General features: G+C 42.8%; 1 protein-coding gene across 3 annotated transcripts in view; it reads left to right on the forward strand.

Annotated features, from left to right (window-relative positions):
- Nucleotides 1-10,698: 10,698 nt before the first annotated feature.
- ylpm1 (YLP motif containing 1) overlaps nt 10,699-22,275 on the forward strand; it is a 117,014-nt gene continuing 105,437 nt past the window's right edge. The window contains exon 1 of one of the 3 annotated variants that reach the window (XM_072273974.1): nt 10,699-11,326. In XM_072273974.1, the coding sequence (XP_072130075.1) occupies nt 10,904-11,326 (423 nt within the window). In that variant the 5' untranslated portion in view covers nt 10,699-10,903. The remainder of the gene's footprint in view (nt 11,327-22,275) is intronic. The other 2 variants (XM_072273965.1, XM_072273955.1) reach the window with 2 other exon arrangements.

Here is a 22,275-nt window from a genome sequence, read left to right on the forward strand (position 1 = left end):
TGGATTTATTTTCACCTTACTTGCCAAAGCAAACTCATATCTTCTTTTAACTTTTCTAATTTCTTTCTTAAGATTATTTTTACATTCTTTATATTCCTCGAGCACCTCATTTACTCTATGCTGCCTATATTTATTGTAGATATCTCTCTTTTTCCGAACCATGTTTCCAATATCCCTTGAAAACCATGGCTCTCTCAAACTCTTAACCTTTCCTTTCAACCTAACAGGAACATAAAGATTCTGTACACTCAAAATGTCACCTTTAAATGACCTCCATTTCTCTATTACATCCTTCCCATAAAACAAATTGTCCCAATCCACTCGTTCTAAATCCTTTCACATCTCCTTAACGTTAGCCTTTCTCCAATCAAAAATCTCAACCCTGGGTCCCGACCTATCCTTCTCCATAATTACATTGAAACTAATGGCATTGTGATCACTGGACCCGAAGTGCTCCCCAACACAAACCTCCCTCACCTGACCTATCTCATTCCCTAACAGGAGATCCAACACTGCCCCTTCTCTAGTTGGTACCACTATGTATTGCTGCAAAAAACTATCCTGCACACATTTTACAAACTCCAAACCATCCAGCCCTTTTACAGTATGGGCTTCCCAGTCTATGTGTGGAAAATTAAAATTTCCCACAATCACAACCTTGTGTTTACTACAAATATCTGCTACTTCGTTACAGATTTGCTCCTCCAATTCTTGTTCCCCATTTGGTGGTCTATAATACACCCCTATAAGTGTTACTACACCTTTCCCATTCCTCAATTCCACCCAAATGTCCTCCCTAGACGAGCCCTCTAATCTGTCCTGCCAGAGCACCTCTGTAATATTTTCTCTGACAAGCAATGCAACATCTCCCCCTCTTGTCCCTCCGATTCTATCACACCTGAAGCAATTAAATCCAGGAATATTTATACTTTACTCCTGACCCGGATCTGGACCGTACCCTCCAAATATCTGGACCTGCCTCTTGGTTTTTTTTTTTGCACTACCTTACTTTCCATTTTTCTATTTTCTATCTATGATTTATAATTTAAATTTTTAATATTCACTAATTTTAACTGTTTTTAATATTTAATATTTGTAATCCAGGGAGTGGGAAGCACAGAATCAAATAGCGCTGTGAGGATTGTACGTTCTAGTACCAATTGTTTGGCGACAATAAAGTATAAGGTATAACTCCCTAAACTCACCTTTCAGGACCTCCTCACTCTTCCTACCCACGTCATTGGTCCCTACATGGACTACAACATCCAGCTGCTCACCCTCCCTCTTGAGAATACCGAGAACTCGATCCGAGATAGCGCAGACCTTAGCACCAGGGAGGCAACAGACCATCCGTGATTCTCGATCTCTTCCACAGAACCTCTTATCTGCCCCCTAACTATCGAATCCCCCATCACTACTGCTCTTCTCTTTTCCCTCCTTCCCTTCTGAGTTGAGGGTCCCATCTCAGTGCCAGAGACGCAACCACTGCAACTTGTCCCTGGTAGGTCGTCCCCACCAACGGTATCCAAAACGATGTACTTATTATTGGTGGGAACGGCCACAGGGATGCTCTGCTCATTCTGTCTATTCCCTTTCCTTCTCCTGACAATCACCCAGCTACCTGTCTCCTGACTCTTAGGGGTGACTATCTCCCCGTAACTCCTATCTATTTCTGCCTCTGCCTCCCGAATGATCTGAACTTCATCCAGCTCCAGCTCCAGTTCCAGTTCCCTAACTCGGTTTGTCAGGAGCTGCAGCTGGATGCACCTTTCACAGGTGTAGTCATCAGGGACGATTGTGCTCGCCCTGACTTCCCACATCCTGCAAACGGAGCACTCAACTGCCCTAACTGCTGCCTCCGTTACCTACTCTTAAGGTAATTAGATTTATTAAAGGAACTTACCAATCTTACCTCACTTGGAGTGAAGCTCTTCCTCAGCCTCTGCTCGCCAAAGTCTTCCTACTCTGTCTCCCACCGCTACGTCGCCCATTCCGTTAATCTGCTCTCTTTTAAACACTCCCGCTGCCTCACGGTCCGACTTACACACGCTTGTGCAGTTGTGCCCCGTTCAACTGCAGGAAAAAAATGTTTGTTGGCTTGTAATGCAAGCTGGAATGGCAGGTGTGTCACATTGGTGTGTTTGCAGTGGAGGGAAAATCTCCAACATCCTGAGGCATCTGTATCCCACTGAAAGTGAAAATCTATGTGATACACCTGGGGATTGACTTTAGTTTTCACTTTAATTGGTAGACATTCCAAATTAGCATTGAACGTAGATTGATTTACACATCTGTGCATAACATGCTAGTTAGTAAATGACCTCCTTGATGATGTTTGCTGTCCTGTTGTGAGAGGTGGCACTGCATGGCATTATGCAACCATGCTTGTTTATCCTGAAATAACTAATTTGGTTTTTCCTTGTGGAGTCCTACTAGGACTGAACTATTTTCCCACAGCTGGCTTGTGGGTTTCAGAAGCTTTTAGTGTCTCTATTCAATGAGCCCCACAAGATTCTTTAATGATTCTATGGTCAGGATGTGAAATAGTTGTCATGGTGGAATGTTAGTTGCACAACATCCTAGGAACATGGAAGTGGTGTCCTATAACACCATTGTTGAAATATTATGAACATGTGAGAGCTGGAAGAAAAACTCTTTAATGTTGGAGACCCTTAAATAAACATATTCATTTCCATTGTAAAGAAGGTGAGAATATTGTTAATAAAAAAGGATCTAGTGCTTTCCTGGTGCTAATGATGAATAAACTCTTCTCATGCTTCCAGTCAGGTACAGGTACAGATTTTAACGAACGTTTCAATGACAAACTCTGCCATCTTCATCAGGGATGATGCCAAGACATGTCTACTCCAGTGATATTTATACCCCTGCCATCTCTCCCTCCTGACTGGTTAGTTCTCAAACAACCAGGTTTCCGCTGTCTCACCTTATTTGCAATTGAATTCCAGTTCTTACTAAGTGTGAGACCTTCATCTTTGTTCGAATTCTTTTCCTTTAGTTTTATTTCAATGGCTTCCTTCACCAAGCGGTCCCAAAAGCCAATGGCATGGTACAGTAGTTTTGTATCAATCCTATGGCCATTGAGAATGCAATGTTTCATTACTGCCGATTTCTCCGGGTAACATAAAGGGATACACCTCCTATGCTCCTTGGTGCTTAAGGAACCTCAAATCTCAGTTTATGTGCTCAAATATGACCTTGGACACAGGACAGCTGGCTTTTATAGGATTTCCTGTGAATGCACAGCAGCGTATATCAGCATGGTGGAAGAGGAGCATGGGAGGTGTATCCATTTGGGTTACCGGAGGAATCGGCTGTGATAGTTGGTGAAAAATAAGCAATAAGACAATTACGAACTATTTTGCTCACTGCAGATTCAAGCATACAGGCCTGGAGATGGCAGAAGCAGCCAGGAGTGAGTGAATATGTTACAATTTCGCTACTTCGATAACCCCCAACTCTATCCTCAAAGAACTCCAGTAAATTTGACAGCAGGACCTACGTTTGCTGAATCCATGCTGCATCTGCCTGATGTATCCATTTCCTTTGAGATGCCTCGCTATTTCTTCTTTAATGATAACTTAAAGGATTTTTCCAACTGCAGATGATTGATGCTGCTTTCTTGTGGTAGTGCTCCTTGTAAACATGCACAAAGGAGGAGAGGACTTTGCCCATGACGGACAGAGCTGTATACACATTTGTAGACTTTTCCATTCCTGGGCATGGGTGTTTCAATACCAGGCTGTGGTGCAACTAGTCAGGATGCTCTTTACTGTGCATCTATATAAGTTTATCGAAGATTTAGATGACATACCAACTCTACACAAACTTATAAAAAAGATGCTGCTGTGACTTCCTTGTGATGCCACTTACATGCTACTCCCAGGACAGATCCTTTGAAATGGTAACACCAAGAAATTTAAAGTTACTACCCCTCTGCAGCTCCGATCCCCTAATGAGGACTGGCTCATGGACCTCTGGCTTCTTCCTCCTGTAGTGAATAATCATCTCTTTGGTTTTGCTGACATTGAGAGGTTATTGTAATGGCACATCAGGGAGGAGGCAACATATCATCCACGCCAGAACCACCAGACTGAAAATCAGTTACTTTCCCCAAGTATAAAGCCTCCACCCACTAACCTATTCCAGCACAACCCCCACCACCATTACATTATCATTTCCTCTGCTTAGCATCACTTTATGGATGTACAATCAATTTATGTGTATAAGCTATCTTATGTATTTATATTTATTGTCTAGTTTATTATTATTATATTTGTGTTCCTAACCTTAATGTGTTTTTTGTGATCTGGAGTAATAATTTTTCAATCTCCTTTATGCCTGTGCACTGGAAAAGACTTTTAACAATCTTGAATCTTTAACCAGATTTTCAATCTGTCTCTTTTGTGCTGATTTGGCCAACGATGGTGTCATCAGCAAACTTAAATATGGTGTTGGAGTTGTTCTTAGCCACACAATCACAGGTATAAAGCACATAAAGCAGGATAGGTCCCACCCATCACAGACATTTTCTCTTCTCCCTCTTCCATTCTGGTAGAAGATACAAAGGCTTGAAAACACATACCACCAGGCTCAAGAACAGCTTATCTTCTGCTTTTATAACATTTCCGGAAGAGGATGGCACCAGCAAACAATGCGACCAAGGGCGACATCCATCAGACGGTTCACAAAACGACTTCTTTCACTTTGCTTTCTTTCAAATATGCTTCTGCTACTGTTGGAGCCTGTGATCTACATTTTGGTGGTGGTTTTTCATGCTGATTGAACGATCTGGCACTTTGCTGTCTCCAAGAGAATTCGGAGGTTTTAAGTGGAGTTTGTGACCTAGAAGCCATGAAACCCATCATTAGCTCCATTGGTCATCGATCCTGCTGAAGTGTTTTTGGCCCGAAACATCGACTGTACTCTTTTCCACGTACGCCGCCTGGCCTGCTGAGTTCATCCAGCACTTTGCGTGTGTTGCCTGTAAAAGCTACTATTTCCTTCTCATAGATACTGCTTAACCCATTAGCGTAAGGATATCAAAAGTTAGAGGGAAAAGGCAGGGAAAGGGATTGGGATGGATAATAATAAATCAGCCGTGATGGAATGATAGAACAGACTCGGTGGGCCAAATGGCCTAATTCTGCTTCTATGTCTTATATTGTTTGTTGCTTTTTTGGATGAAGAGTTATACCTGATGTTTCCACATTTTAATTTGCAAGGGAGATTGGGATGGAGACAATAAAGGTTTGCCTGTGGTGCAGAATCCTCCCTAGTGCCTTTCATGACACAGCAGTGAATCACTTTAATGAAAGCTGATCCTGAAGGCTTGGAAATATGAATGGGGGCTGGGGAGACGGCAAAACAAAAGCTGGAACTGTCGGATCCAGAACAGTTGCTGTAAATTTGAAATAAATGAATGTTCCTCTGTGCTTGTTCATCTATAGATTGTTTTGATTTACATTCACCAGGATAAAACCTAATCTGGAATGAAAAATAAGTCTCCATTGCAGGTTTCTTTTTATTTCCATGATAAATCTTATTCATAATAAAATACACAAAAACTATATTTTATTCATAATAAAATATACAAAGTGTTTTACTTTCTTAGCATCCTTTGGTTCAGCACGTAAGTGCCATTACAAAGAAGGCACGGCAACACCTCTACTTTCTTCAAAGATGTGGCATGTCATCTAAAGCTTTGGCATACTTAGCTGGATGCATACTGACAGGTTGCATCATGGCCAGCTATGGAAACACCAATGCTCTTGAACGGAAAAGCTACAAAAAGAAGTGGATACAGCGCAGTTTCTCATAGAAAAGCCCTCCCCGCCAATGAGCACATATATAACAAGGGGTGGCACAGGAAAGCAACCTCCATCATCAAAGACCTCCACCATTGAGTCTATGGTCTCTTCTCACTGCTGCCATGAGGAAGAAGGACTAGGAGCCTCAGGACCCACACCATCAAGGTCAGGAACAGTTATTGCCCTTCAACGATCAGGCTCCTGAACCACAGTGGATAACTCCACTCACTCCAACACTGAACTGATTTCACAACCTATGGACTCACTTTCAAGGACTCTGCAGCTCATGTTTTCAATATCTCTTACTTGCTTATTTTTTTTTGAATTTACACAATTTGTTGTCTTTTACATAGTGGCTGTTTGTCTGTCTTTGTTGTGTGCAGTTTTTCATTGATGCTATTGTGTTTCTTTGTATTTACAGAATGCCTACAACAAAACGAACCTTAGGATAGGTAGTATATGATAACGTATATATACTTTGATAATAAATTTATTTTGAACTGTGGTTCATGTGATCAATAGTGTTAGCACTTTGTTTGCTTAGCAACATTGCCACTAATTGGCTCCCTGGGTGAAAACCTTGGAGGTAGGTCAGTACAGACCTACAATACTGCCGACTTTTTATACCTCCTCTAAGATCAATCTAACCCTTCTTTCCTACGTACCCTCCATTTTTTTTCCTCCACATGCCTATCTGAGAGTCTCCTACTTGTTCCTAATGTATCTATCTCAACTACCATCCTGTCAGATGTTCCATGCACTTACTATTCACTATAAAAAAACTCCCTCTAATATTCCACCCATACTTTCTCTCAATCATCTTAAAACAATCTCCTCTCCTATTAGTTGTTGCCAGCCTGGTGGGGGTGGGGTAAGGAGTTTGAGGAGTACATGCATACTGCCTATCTATGCCTAATAGATAGACTATGTCCTGAGCTGCATATATTTCAATGCAAGATTGCAAAACGCAAATGCAAGAAGTATTGTAGGAAAGGCAGATGAGCCCAAGGCATGGAATTAGGATATTGTACACATTATTGTGAGACTTGGTTACAGAAGGGGTAGGACTGGGGTTCTGTTGTTTTAGACGTGACAGGGTGGGAGAAGGAGGGGTGGCATTACTTGTCAGGGACAGTGATGCTCCATCAGGATAGACCATAGGAGGGAACGTCGACTCAGACCATGAGAGGCCTGCGTCGGGCATTTTCATGCCTTACAAGGCGCAGATTGGAAGTCTGTGTGGGGCGCCACTCCTCGCACAGACACTAGAGCAATGCATGGTTAACTGCCTTGCTCAAGGACACAAACACGCTGCCACAGCTGAGGCTCGAACTAGCGACCCTCAGATCACTAGACAAACGCCTTAACCGCTTGGCCACGTGACCAACACAATAGGATAGACCATAGGAGTTGTCTATAGTGAGGTGTTATGGGTGGAACTGGGAAATATGAGAGATGTGATCACATTAATGGAGCTATATTACAGACTACCCAAGAGTCCGAAGGATTTAGAGGAACAAATTTGTAGAGAGACCACAGACTTGCAAGAAACATAAGGCTGTTATACTGTAGTTGGTGATTTTAACTTTCCACATATTGTCTGGGACTCCCATACTATAAAAGGACCAAATAGGATCGAGTTTGTCAGATGTGTTCAAGAAGTTTTCCATAATCAGAACATTGAAATCCTAAGGTGAGAGTGTACGATATTTGATCTGTTACTAGGGAATCAGACAGGGCAGGAGACAGAAGTTTGTGGAGGGGAACACTTTGCATCTAGTGAGCATGATGCCATTAGTTTCAAAGTAAATATGCAAAAAGATAGCTCTGGTCTGTGGGTTGAGATTCTAAACCGGAGAAAGGCCAATTTTGATGCTATCAGAAAGAATCTGGCAAGTGTGGATTGGGACATGCTGCTTTCTGGCAAAAGTGTACTTGAACAGTGGGAGGCCTTCAAAAGCGAAATTTTGAGAGCACACAACTTGTATGTGCCTGTAGGAATAAAAGGTAAATATAACAAGTGTAGTGAATCTTGGGTTTCATGAGATATTGAAGGCCTGATTGAGAAAAAAGGAGGCACATCACAGGTGTAAGCAGGTAAGGACAAATGAGGTGCTATTGGAGACAAGAGAATGGTTAAGAAAAAAATCAGGAGGGTTAAAAGAAGACATGAGGTTGCATGCGCAGACAAGGTGAAGGAAAATCCAAAGGGATTCTACAGATATACTGAGCAAAAGGATTGCAAAGGACAAAATTGGTCCTCTGGCAGATCAGAATGGTAATCCATGTGTGGAGCCAAAAGAGAATGAGGAGACCTTACATGTATTTTTTCGTCCATATTTACTCAGAAGACGGACATAGAACTAAAGCAAAGCACCATCAACTCCATGGAACCTCTTTAGCTTTCAGAGGAGGAGGTGTTAGCTGTGCTGAGGCAAATTAAGGTGGATAAATCCCGAGGGCCTGACAAGGTATTCCCACAGACCCTGCAGCAGGCAAGTGCAGAAGGTGCAAGGGCCCTAGCAGAGATACTTAAATCATCCTTAGTGACAGGTGAGGTACCAGAGGACTGGAGGATAGATAATGTTGTTCTGCTGTTTAAGAAAGGCTTTAAAAATAAACCAGGAAATTATAGACTGGATATATAAGTATTTGAATAGACATGGACTGATTCAGGATAATCAGCATGGCTTTGTGTACACTTGGTCATGTCTAACCAATCTTATAGAGGCTTTTGAAGAAGTTACCTGGAAAATGGATGAAGGCAAGGCAGTTGTTTACATGGACTTCAGCAAGGGACTTGACAAGGTCCCGCATAGGAGGTTGGTCAAGAAGGTTCAGTTGCTCAGCATTCAAGCTGAGGTAGTAAATTGGATTAGACATTGGCTTTGTCTAGACATTGGTAGTAGATACAACACACATACACACACACAATACTGGAGGAACTCAGCAGGCCAGGCAGCATCTATGGAAAGGAGTACAGCCAATGTTTCAGGCCGAGACCCTTCGGCAGTCATGCTGCGGTATCAGGAAAAGGTACAACAGCATAAAAGCCAGGACCAACAGGCTCCAGGACAGCTTCTTCCACCAGGCCATTAGACCGATTAACTCACACTGATTTAAGTGTATTCTATGTTACATTGACCGTTCTATTTATTATAAATTACTATGATTGCACATTTAGACAGAGACGTAAAGGGTTTTACTCCTCATGTATGTGAAGGATGGAAGAAATAAAATCAATTCAATTCAGTACTCTTTTCCATAGATGCTGCCTGGCTTGCTGAGTTCCTCCAGCATTTTCTGTGTGTTGCCTGGATTTCCAGCATCTGCAGATTTTCTCGTTTGTGATTGGTAGTAGATGGTTGCCTCTTTGACTGTAGGCCTGCAGGGAAATGTGCTGGGTCTGTTGTTGTTTGTCATCTATATCAATGACCTGGATGATAATGTGGTTAACCAGATCAGCAAATTTGCAGATGACACCAAGATTAGGGGCGTAGTGGACATCAAGGAAGGCTATCATGGTTTGCAGCAGGATCTGGACCAACTACAAAAATGGGCTGAAAAAGGTCAGATGGAATTTAACACAGACAAATGTGAGCTGTTACACTTCATTAAGACCAGGTCTTACACAGTGAATGGTCAGGTACTAAGGAGTGCAGTAGAACAAAGGGATCTGGGAACGCAGGTCTATAACTCAATTGAAAGAGGTCTCACAGGTAGATAGGGCTGTAACGAAAGCTTCTGGGACATTGGCCTTCATAAATCAAAGTACTGAGTGTAGGAGATGGGATGTTATGCCGAAGTTGTACAAGACATTAGTGAGGCCTAATTTGGAGTAATGTCATAGCAGTTTTGGCCATCTACCTACAGGAAAAGTGTAAATAAATTTGAAAGAGTGCAGAGAAAATTTAAGAGGATGATGCTGGGTCCGGAGGACCTGAGGTATAAGGAAAAATTGCATAGATTAGGACTTTATTCCTTGGAACATGGACAATTAAGGGGATTTGATAGAGGTATACAAAATTATGAGGGGGTATAGATAGGGTGAATGCCAGCCGGCTCCCCCCACCCCGCCCCAAGGTTGGGTGGGAAGACAACCAGGGGTCATGGGCAAAGGATGAAAGGTTAAAGGTGAACACGAGGGGAATCTTCATCACTCAGAGCGTCTTGAGACTGGTGGAATGAGCTGCCAGCACAGGTGGTGCATCCGAGCTCAATTTCAACATTGAAGAGAAGTCTGGATAGGTACATGGGTAGTAGGGGTATGGTCCCCGTGCAGGTCAGTGGGAGTAAGCAGGTTAAAAGGTTTGACATGGTTTCAATGGGCCAAAAGGCCTGCTTCTATGTTGTACTTTTCTAGGACTCTATGCCTCCTATGCACCTCTATCAAGTCTCCTCTCATCCTCCCTAACTGAGGACAATAGCCCTATCTTCATTAGACACGATCTCTATTCCAGACAGCACCCTCTCCAAAGCTTCCATATCCTTCTTATAATGAGGTGACGAGAACTGAACTCAATACTCCAAAGTATGGTCTAACCAGAGTGGCAACTTTGAGGGACCAATGGGCATCGACCCCGCGATTTCTCTGTCTCTCTCCCCCCCCCCCACATTGCAAAGAGTTCTGACTTTAACCTTGTAATCTGCCATCAAATTCGACCTTCCAGAGTAAATCACTTCACATTTTTCCGGATTGAACGCCATGTGCTACTTCTCAGTTTGGCTCTGCCAACAGCACCAACTTCACTGTCCACGAAACCTGCGCCATGCGGGATTACAAGGCGCGTTGCGACGTCAGGTCCGACGTTGGACGCTCAACGACGAGCGTGTTACGAATGCGCGTACAGTACGTGACGCGATGACGCCCGACCGTCTGCTTTTTTCATTTTGTTTGTGATGGCGCTCGTCAGGGAAGAATGAAGGAGAGTCTGAAATATTGACTGCCTGTCGTCGGATATTTCGACTTCAGTTCGACAGCGCAATCTGTCAGAGTTGTGATAACATCCGGCACATTTTACACCCATCGAGTTACTTTCGTTGGTTGAACGTGTTTGGCTAAAGGTTTACACTCGATGTATCCGTCATGGGGTCGGTATGGTGGGGGAGGGGCGCACCTTCCATACTATGGCGGAGCTGCTCAGCCGCCGCTCCTTCCTGCGCCGCGTGTGCCGGCCCCGGGGCTCGTTGTTGGTCCCACCACCGTACCCCCGCCGGTCTCTAGTACCGGTTTAACGTCTAACTTCCAGACACTAAGGGAGCAGCATCTCCAGCAGATGCAGCAGTTGCAGCAAATGCACCAGCAGCAGTTGCAGTCAGTCCTGCAGTATCCTGCCCATCAGCACCAACCACCACCGTCAATACCACCGCCACCTTTACCACCTCATCTGCAACAACCTCCACCGAACATTTGGGACACCAGCAATGCCCCGAGCCAACTCACCCAGAGTAGCCAATCCACTCAACAACATCCAGATTACTCCGTCGTGGCTTTACAGGTGAGATAAAAAGAAAGAATAAACACAACTCTTACATCTGTTTTTTTTTAAAAAAGATGTACGTTGAATGTCAAAACAAAAACAAGTCATGCTGATGCTAAAATAATGTAAGAACATTTATGAAAAGTCATATAATAAATGCTCTGATCTTAAATTTTGTTCGGGATTGCATGAACAGAACCACGTTTTCCCGTTTGAACTATTAAAAATGTCACTATATAGTAGCACTAAACAGTGGTCAGTTAGTGAAGGAGATTGTATGTTGCCAATTTCTTTCTAGTCAGCCAGTTTGCAAGTTTTGCATTAGATCATGGCTACCTACTGATGAGATTGGAATGCCTTCCCTCAGGCCTCTTACCTTTTCTCCCCATCTGCCTGTCACCTCCCCTGGTGCTCCACTCCTACTTATTTAATTAGAGAAACAGCGCTGGATAGGCCCATCCTTCAAGCCGCACCACCCCACAACCCTGATTTAACCCTAACCTATTCACAGGATAATTTACAGTGACCATTTAACCTACCCAGTATCTCTTTGGACTATGGGAGGAAACAGAGGACCCAGAGAAAACCATCTGGCTTCACCTATCACCTTCTACCTTGTTACACCTTCTCCTCCCCTCATTTTTTTTTATTCTGGCATCTTCCCTTTACCTCTCCAGTCCTGCTGAAAGGTCTCGGCCCGAAATGTCAATTGTTCATTTATTTCCATAGATGCTGTCTGACCTGCTGAGTTCCTCCAACATTTTGTGTGTGTTGCTTTGGATTTCCAGCATCTACAGAATCTCTTGTGTTTAAAGTTAAACTAGTGTACAAATTATACTTACTAGTGTTTCAGTTCCAGTGAATTTCCTGATAGTGATATGTTGCAGTTTTATTTATTAAGCCCTTTTATTTGAAGGGTATAGGAGTAATGTGATCATTTCGTAGCAGATCAGTTTTGTTACTGCACAGTGGTATGTTGAGATTGGAAACTCCTCTGCAAACTGTATCTAGGCTACTTTTCATTTGTTTAATACAGATACATTAAGCTTTTCTTTAGCCAGCAGGCTTTGATTTGGGAAGAAGTGAAATGTTACACTACTTCAAAGAAAAAAATGATAATACAGGATTTTTTCCTGCATGCCAAATACCATTTACAGTACTGTGCAAAAGTCTTAACCACCCAAGATTCTTCATATGGTTTCAGATGGTATATTCTCCACAGAGTCCTGATCTAAACATAATTGAGACCCTGTGATTACCTGGGGAGACAAAAGCAAGCGGGACTGCCTAAGGTTGCAGAAGAACTGTGACAAGTTCTCCAAGAAGCTTGGATAACCTACCAGCTAAGTTTCTTAAAACTGCTCAACAGTGTGCCTAAGAAAATTGATGCAGTTTTAAAGGCAAAGGGTGGTCACTCGAAATATTGATTTGAATTAGTTTTTTTTTACTGTTTACTGCTCTTTATAGTAATTCTTTTGATATTTAGAAATGTTTCATTTCTTTATTTTTGAAAGCATCTTCCCTTTACAGATTTTTTTAAACTTGTGCTTAAGACTTCTGCACAATGTTGCATTTTAAATAAGTACTATTCCAACAAAATAAGAAATTGGGTAGAGTTATATTATATCTTGGCAGTATTATATCTACTATATGGTGAGCTTTTGCTGGGCAAGAAAAATTGAGATAGGCCCTTTAAGTGGTTCAAAGATTGCATGAAAGCTAACATTACGCATGCTGGGTTTGTACCAGAATGGCAAGAACAGAGTGGCCAATGAGCTGAGGTTAGAACTGCTCACAACATCCTGGAGGAGAGATACCAAGCAGTATTAATCACTACCCGACAAAGATGGAAAGCAATAGCAGTAGTTCCACTTCCAGAGCCGCCAGTTTTGCACGTCCTTGTGGACGTCTGATGCTCACAATTTGGACTCAGCAGCCACCTACACAACAGAACTGCAGAAATCTAACTGTATCAGATAGAACAACCAGTCATTATTTTTATATTGTTTTTCCCAAAGAAACACTGGATTTTTTTGCTATAGCTGTACACAAAGGCAGAAGGGTACACTTTAAGAGTAAGTTACTTGGTCCCTCCAATTTGCTTTGCCATTTAATAAGATCATGACTGAGTAGTTTGTGGCTTTCATTTGGCATTACTACTGGAGAAGGTGCTGGGGAAACTGAATGGCCTAAAGATGGATAAATCATCTAGACCAGATAGACTACGTCCCAGAGTTTTTGAAGGAGGTAGCGAATAGATTTGAGAAGCATTAATGGTGATCTTTCAGGAATTAGAGTTAGGGTGGGCCCCAGAGGACTGGAAAATTGCAAGAAGGGAGGGAGGCAAAAGACAGGAAGCTATAGGCTGGCTGATAAGATTCTAGAGTCCATTATTAAAGAAACAATTTCTGAGTAATTGGAAATACATGATAAAATAGCACATTCAGCAAGAGAAAATCTGCAGATGCTGGAAATCAAAATAATACACACAAAATGTTGGAGGAACTCAGCAGGCCAGGCAGCATCGACATTTCGGGCTGAGACCTTTCTTCAGGATTGGAAAAAGAAATGAGAAATCAGAGTAAGAAGGTGGGGGAGGGGAGCAAGTAGTACAAGGTGGTAGATGATAGGTGAAACTAGGAGAGGGGGAGGGCTGAAGTAAAGAGCTGGGAAGTTCACACTCTCATCTTATCACCTTACCTGCCCATCACCTCTCACTGGTGCTCCTCCCCCTCCCTTTTCTTCCATGGCCTTCTGTCCTCTCCAGCTCATTATCTCTTTCACCAATCGACTTCCCAGTTCTTTACTACTATCCCCTTTCCTGGTTTCACCTATCAGCTACTACCTTGTACTTCCTATTCCCCTGTACTTCTTGCTCCCCTCCGTCCCCACCTTCTTACCCTGACTTCTCATCTGTTTCCAGTCTGGAGGAAGGGTCTTGGCCTGAAACATCGACTGTTTACACTTTTCCATAGATGTTGCCTGGCCTCCTGAGTTCCTCGAGCAATTTGTGTGTTTAACAAATTCAGCAAGGTTTTGTTAAGGAGAGATGTACCCTGACAAATCTGTTAGAATTCTTTGAGGAGACAACAAAGCACATTAAACAAGTGAAAGTCAGTGGGTGTTATTTATTTGGATTTTCAGAAGGCATTTGACAAAATGTTGCACAAGAGGCTGATTGAGACTTTATAAAGCACTGGTGAGGCCTCACTTGGAGTATTGGAAGAAGGTTTGGGCCCCTTATCTTCGAAAGTATCTTTTGAAACCGGAGAGGGTTCAAAGGAGGTTCACAAAAATGATTCCAGGGTTAAATGGCTTGTCATATTGAGAGCATTTGATGGCCCTGGGCCTGTATTCACTGGAATTCAGAAGAATGAGGGGTGACTTAATTGAAAACTATCAAATGGTGAAAGGCCTTGATAGAGTGGATGTGGAGATGATGTTTCCTATAGTGTCTAAGACCAGAGGACACAGCCTCAGAATAGAGGGACATCCCTTTAGAATGGAGATGAGGAGGAATTTCTTTAGCCAGAAAGTGGTGAATCTGTGGAATTTGTATTTATGTCTGTTTAAGGCAAAGGTTGATAGATTCTTGATTAATCAGGGCATGAAGGGATACAGGGTGGGGGGGGGAGGAAATCGGGGCTGAAAGGAAAAAATGGATCAGCCATGATGAAATGACAGAGCAGATTTGATGGGCCAAGTGGCCTAATCCTGCTCCTATATATTATGGTCTTATGGTCTAAGCAAGTTAAGAGCCCATAGTGTAGAGGTGAAGCACTAATGTGAATACGAGATTGACTGTCAGAAGTCAGTGGAGAGAAAGGGGGTGTTTACTGGGTGGCTGCAGGTGACCAGTAGAGTTCTGCAGGAGGTGATGTTGGGATCTCAGTTTTTCATTATATACATTAATCTGGATGAAGGAACTGATGATATTTGGTGAAGTTTGAAGATATTAGCAAGATAGATGCATAACAGTTGGTGTTGTAGAGATAGGGTGTTTACATAAGGACTTCGACAGATTGGGAGAGTGGGCAAAGAAGTGGCATGGGGAAGTGTAGGGTTGCAGGCTCTGGAGTGAGTCCAAGGAGGTTTATAAGAATGATCTCAGGATCCCAGGAATGAAAGGCTAGAAGTTCTTCTTTAAACACTCTTTAAGCTTGTTAGTGCCCCTGACCAAAGAATTCTTGATCACTTTTGCTTGGCTAGACTTTGCTGTACGACAGTCATGATGCCACTGATCCGGCTGCTGCTGTCAGTTTTTCCTCAGGGACTACCTTCTCCAACAGTATATTTGTTTGAGAAGGTAACAGCTACTGAGAGCTTTTACGTTACCTGCCTACCCCTCCTAGCAGTTATCCATTTATGCGGCTCAAATTTTGATGTGACCAGCTGTCACATCATGATGCGTGCCATCTTGAGAGGAGCTACAGCTGTACACATTTCCTGTAGATATAGTCATTAGGGACATTTTAATATTCATTGATCTTGCACATCTGAGAACCAGAGCATACCACTCCATTGACTGGCATTACTGCTCCTTTAATAACTAGTGGTCTAAAGAAAAGGGGGGAAATCTTACCTTCCCTTAACTCAGGAATGACTTTCTGAAAATGCTTGCTGTAGTAGAGCCTGCCTCCCTTTTATTCTCTGCTAGGCCTCATGGCACAAATTTTTTTTTCAGTTTCTCACCTGAAGCCCACAGGTTAAATGGTCACTGCTCCTCCTCCTTGATGCTAGGCCTCACAGTATGAAAATAAGCAATTCCTCACCTGAAGCACACTTTTTAGCAGTAATAGTTCCTCCTCCTTTGCTGCCAGTCTACACAGTTCAAAAGTAAAAACCAGATGAAGGGTCTTGGCCCAAAACGTCATCTGTACTCTTCCATAGATGCTGCCTGGCCTGCTGAGTTCCTCCAGCATCTTGTGTGTGTTGCTTAGATTTCTGTCATTTGCAGATTTTCTCTTGTTTGTAAAAACCAAATGAGATAGGGTCAAAATAATCGTATGTATGAGTCTGGGCATGGAATAGATATTGGTCACTTACTTGAGGAAAGGGAGGGAGAGCAAACAGCAGATACTACATTCAGTTTAGCCTAAAATCAGTAGTGAGGGAACGCTAGAATCTTTTGTAAAGGATGTGAGCACGCTGCGCGTCATGCTGGTGTAGTGGTTGGTGTAATGCTATTACAGTGGTAGCAACCTGGGTTCAAATCCATCATTGTAAGAATTTTTCCCTGTGACCTTGTGGATTTCCTCACACATTACAAAGACTTGTAAGTTAGTGGTTTAGTTGGTCACATGGGTGTAATTGAGCAGTATGGGCTCGGTGGGCTGGAAGGGCCCGTTACTGTGGTGGCATGCATCATTGGACTCACTGTGGCGCATGCAGCAATATTATAGTTCAGAGTTTCCGGAAGGTACTCACACTATAGTTTGAGCCAGACAAATGGATGACCACCATGAGGAGCAGGCAGGTGGTGGAAAATAGATATATAAAAAGAATATTCTTAAAATATTAACTAGATTTTAAATATAGATAATATTAAAATATAGATAAAGTCAGTGTGGACTTAAGAAAAGGAAAATGTATTTGACAAATTTACCAGAGTTGATTTGGCAATGTAGCTGATAGAATATATAAGACAAAAACAACAGATCTTTTTAATTTGGAGATACAACACAGTAACAGGCCCTTCCAGCCTCAGAAGCCCATGAGACCAATTAATCTATACCTCTTTGGAATGTGGGAGGAAACCCCAACACGGTCACGGAGACAACATACAAACTCTTTACAGGTAGCAGTGTAATTGAACCCTGGTTGCTGGTGCTTTAATAATATTCCACTACCATGCCATCGATTAATGCATTTAGATTCGGTCATGCTCTTTTCTCACTGCTGCCATCAAATAGAAGGTACAGCTGCCTCAGGACTTGCACACTAGGTTCGAGAACAGTTAATACCCCTTAACCATCAGGCCCTTGAACAAAAGGGGATAACTACACTCATTTAAGGATTCTTTTGTCTTGTTATTTCATGCTTATTGTTTATAACTGTTTATATCCACATTTGCAGTTTGTTGTCCATTGATTATGTTTACTATTGTATAGATTTGACATGTATGTACTCTGATAATAAATTTAACTTTGAACTTTGTCCTGCAAAATTAAACCACGTACAACTAGCAGTAGTGTACTAACATAGATTGAAAATTGGTGGACAGATAGGAAGGAGGAGTTTTTTTGGTATTTTAGGTAATTACTAATAATAATTTACTATACAGCTTGGCCTCCTGACATTCATAATCTCTATCCATGATTAGATGAGATAACCTAATGTGATATTTCTTTCTGGGTGGGAATACGAGGTGTGAGAAGGATCTCACAGTGATCCAGACAAGTTGAATGAGAGGTTACGTATCAGAATCAGGTTTATTATCACTGAAATTTGTCGTTTCATGGCAGCAGTACAGTGCAATACATAGGAAGTGCTATAAATACAAAAAGAATATATAAAAAATAATTAGTGTAAAAAGGGGAGTAGTGTTCATGGGCTGTTCAGAAATCTGATGGGGGGGGGGAAATAGAAGTTATTTCTAAAATGTTGAGTGTGTGTCTTTAGGCTCCTGTACCATCTCCCTGGTGGTAGTAATGAAAAGAGGAATGTCCTGGATGACAAGGGTCCTTAATGATGAATGCCGCCTTTTTTGCACTGCCTCTTGTGGAGGCCCTCAATGCTGGGGAGGCTAGTTTACAACCTAGTGCAGCTTTTCCAGTCTTGTGCATCGGTATCTCTGTACAAGACAGTGAAGCAACCATTCAGAATACAGCAGAATCCTTCAGATGTCCTGGAAGAGTAAGCAGATCAACAGTAAAAAACAAATGAAGGGTCTCGGCCTGAAACATTAACTGTACTCTTCCATAGATGCTGTCTCATCTCAGGCCAGTATCCTCAGCACAGATTCTAATTATTATGAGAAAGTCTGCAGATACTGCAAATCCAAAGTAACACACACACAAAATGCTGGAGGAACTCAGTAGGCCAGGCAGCATCTATGGAAAAGCTAAAACAGCTGTCAATTCAGGGCGAGACCCTTCTTCAGGACTGGAAAGGAAGGGGAGAAGTCCAATTATATTCATTCAACTACCTTGGGCAGGCAACGTAGTTCACATGTCTGACACCAGGCTCTCAAAACAGACACTTTTCCCAGCTTTTCATGAGAAGAAATTTCCAAGCAAACAGGAAGATACTCAAGGATCTGCTCAAAGCCTCCTTGAATGCATTGTCTCTGCAGCCTGCTTGAAATCTCCAATACATGACTTAGAGTGGAGAAGGAGCATTGGGATACTTTTGAGGACTTTGCACATACACCTGGAGCATGCATAAACCCTGGGAGAAGCACATCACCTCATAAGCAACCCACTTGTCTGCTATTTGGCACTTTCCCCCAGGTGGAAGAGTGGTTTTCCTACAGCAGCCTTCTCCACCGCAGCACTTGTACATTTTGGAGTGGAAGAAAGTCAAGCAAATCATTGTTGATGCTGAGGACCTGCCAAAGAAGAAGCAATCATGGCTCAGTTTTGTAGGGATAAGTAGAAGGATGAAGTATTATAAGTGGCTAGAAATTATAACAAGCTGATGTACAACATGACCTAGCTGTTCTTCCATCGTATTCTTTTTCATGCCGACAATACTGTAAAGTAAGAAAAAATTGGTGTAAAACTATAAAAACATTCACCAAAGAGAGAGAGACAAAATGCCATTTCTGCAGTCCACACCAAAGCGTGAGATTCAGCAGTATTTGAATTGCTTGCAAGTTTCAAGGTTAGAGACTTTTGTCTCTCAGAAGAATTTAAGCAAGCTTATGTGAATTTTTATTTTTTCAGTTTTTTTATTTATGCGCCAGCCCAATGAGCCGTGCTGTCTTGCCCATCTAGTTAACATTTTCAGTTTAAGATGGTGGCACGTTCAGGCGTAGCAACCATTCAGTCTCTTGGTGTAATAGTTCATCCTTTGGGACATACTGCTGGCTATTACATATACTGTGCACAGAATTCCATCTCGTTAGTAAACTGTTGGACTGCTGAGAAGCTCCGCAGCTTGAGCTTACTGCACACACTATTGCCTGTGACAGTCATCCATGGAAGGTGCCATCGAAAGCAGTGCACTAGAAAGCAAAAGGGGGGGAAGCTTACTCAGATCTGTGAGAGACTCAGATTGAAGCCCTTCAGCCCAGCTCTCCTGTCATTCTTTCTGGCAAACATTCATTCATTTGAAAATGAACTTGACTACCGGTGCCTGAGACTAAACCAGTAAGAGATGAAGAACTGCACATTGATTCTCATCGAAACTCAGGACATCAGTCCAGATGTGGCGATCCAGCTGGAGGATTTCAGCACATTTCGGGTCAACAGGAATCCAACAATCTCAGACAAACTCTGTGGTGGTGGCATCTGTATTTACATAAATAAGAACTGGTGTATGGACACTTTAACAATGGCATCCCACTGTTCACTGATGATTGAGTTCATTTTTGTGAAGTGCAGACCATTTTATATACCTAGGGAGTTCACTATAATTGTGTTGATAGTTGTTTCTATTCTCAACCCCTGCTAATGTTGGTGAGGCACTGCATGAGCTCTACAGTGCCATCAGTGATTTTCAAACCAAACACCCTGATGGTATCTTTATTGTCGCTGTTGATTTTAACCATGCAAACCTAAAAACAGTCCTGCTGAAATTCCACCAGACCTGGTTTATATTAATATACCAGGTGCATATAAAGCAGTTCCCATTGGGCTCTCAGATCACTTACCTGTTATGGTAATTCCAACATGCAAACCATCTGCTAAACAGGCCAAACCAGTTCTGAAGGTGGTGAAAACCTGGCCTAAGGGAGCCTGTCTTGACCCAAAATGTTGACTGTACTCTTTTCCAAAGAAGCTGCCTTGCCTGCTGAGTTTCTCCAGTATTTTGTGTGGGTTGCTGAAGGAACAATTTCAGCATTGCAGGACTGCTTACATAATACAAACTGGGGAATGTTAAGGGGGCTGCTACCTATGGCAACCACGTTAACATTGAGGAATACGTGGATTCTGTGACCAAGTACATAGAGAGGTGTACTGAGGATGTTATCATGAAACCGTCCAGGTGGGGGCAAAGCTGAAGCCATGGCTTACTGAAGAGATCTGTGCATTGCTGAGGGATCCTGATATTGCCTTTAGATCAGGGGATGTGATAGCTCTCACGGATGCAAGAACTGTGTTTTCCCGCTCCATCAGGAAGGCAAAAATGAAACATTATCACAGAATATCCAACCACTTCTGCGATACCAGAGACATGAAGCACATGTGGCAAGGAATTCAGAGGATTGCAGACTACAAATCTACTGTGTGCGTCATTGACCAGATTGCCTCACTTCCCGACAAGCTGAATGTCTTTTACACCCGGTTTAATGCACAGAACAAAGTGCTGGCGAGGAAAGCATCCCTCCCCCAAGGGAGCAGACTCTCCTGGCTAAGCTGAGGTGAGAAAGATCCTGGACGTAGTAGGGTACCGCAAGGCTCAGTGCTGGGACCCCAGTTGTTTACAATATATATTAATGACTTGGATGGGGGAATTAAATGCAGCATCTCCAAGTTTGCAGATGACACGAAGCTGGGCGGCAGTGTTAGCTGTGAGGAGGATGCTAAGAGGATGCAGGGTGATTTGGATAGGTTGGGTGAGTGGGCAAATTCATGACAGATGCAATTTAATGTGGATAAATGTGAAGTTATCCACTTTGGTGGCAAAAATAGGAGAACAGATTATTATCTGAATGGTGGCTGATTAGGAAAAGGGGAAGTGCAACGAGACCTGGCTGTCATTGTACACCAGTCATTGAAAGTGGGCATGCAGGTACAGCAGGCAGTGAAAAAGGCCAATGGTATGCTGGCATTTATAGCAAGAGGATTCGAGTACAGGAGCAGGGAGGTACTACTGCAGTTGTACAAGGCCTTGGTGAGACCACACCTGGAGTATTGTGTGCTGTTTTGGTCCCCTAATCTGAGGAAAGACATCCTCGCCATAGAGGGAGTACAAAGAAGGTTCACCAGATTGATTCCTGGGATGGCAGGACTTTCATATGATGAAAGACTGGATGAACTAGGGTTATACTCTCTGGAATTTAGAACATTGAGGGGGGATCTGATTGAAATGTATGAAATCCTAAAGGGATTGGACAGGCTAGATGCAGGAAGATTGTTCTCGATGTTGGGGAAGTCCAGAATGAGGGGTCACGGTTTGAGGATAAAGGCGAAGCCTTTTAGGACTGAGATTAGGAAAAACTTCTTCACACAGAGAGTGGTGAATCTGTGGAATTCCCTGCCACAGGAAACAGTTGAGGCCAGTTCATTGGCTATATTTAAGGAGGAGTTAGATATGGCTCTTGTGGCTAGGGGGATCAGAGGGTATGGAGGGAAGGCTGGTGCAGGGTTCTGAGTTGGATGATCAGCCATGATCATAATAAATGGCGGTGCAGGCTCGAAGGGCCGAATGGCCTACTCCTGCACCTATTTTCTATGTTTTCTATGTTAACCCACGAAAAGCTGTGGAGCCCGATAACATGTTCTGAAACATTGGGCAGCCCAGCTAACTGAGGTGCTGACAGATATATTCAACATCTCTCTGGAACAGTGTATTGTCCCCTCGGTTTTCAAGGCGGGAACCGTAATTCCAGTGCTAAAGAAAGTGACAGTAACCTGTCTAAATGACTCGTCCGATGGCATTAACATCAACCATTATGAAATGCTTTGAGCAGCTGGTCATGGAGCACATTAAAGCCTTTCTCTTGGCTACATTGGACCCTTTCCAGTTCGCTTATCACTCAAATCTATCTACTGGTAGCCTCTGCCCTCCACTCTGTCCTTTCCCACCTGGAAAATAGGGTCTTGTATGCCAGGCTGCTGTTTATAGACCAGTTTGATGTT

This window comes from Mobula birostris, chromosome 1 (assembly GCF_030028105.1).
Source record: "Mobula birostris isolate sMobBir1 chromosome 1, sMobBir1.hap1, whole genome shotgun sequence".
Taxonomy (NCBI): Eukaryota; Metazoa; Chordata; class Chondrichthyes; order Myliobatiformes; family Myliobatidae; genus Mobula; species Mobula birostris.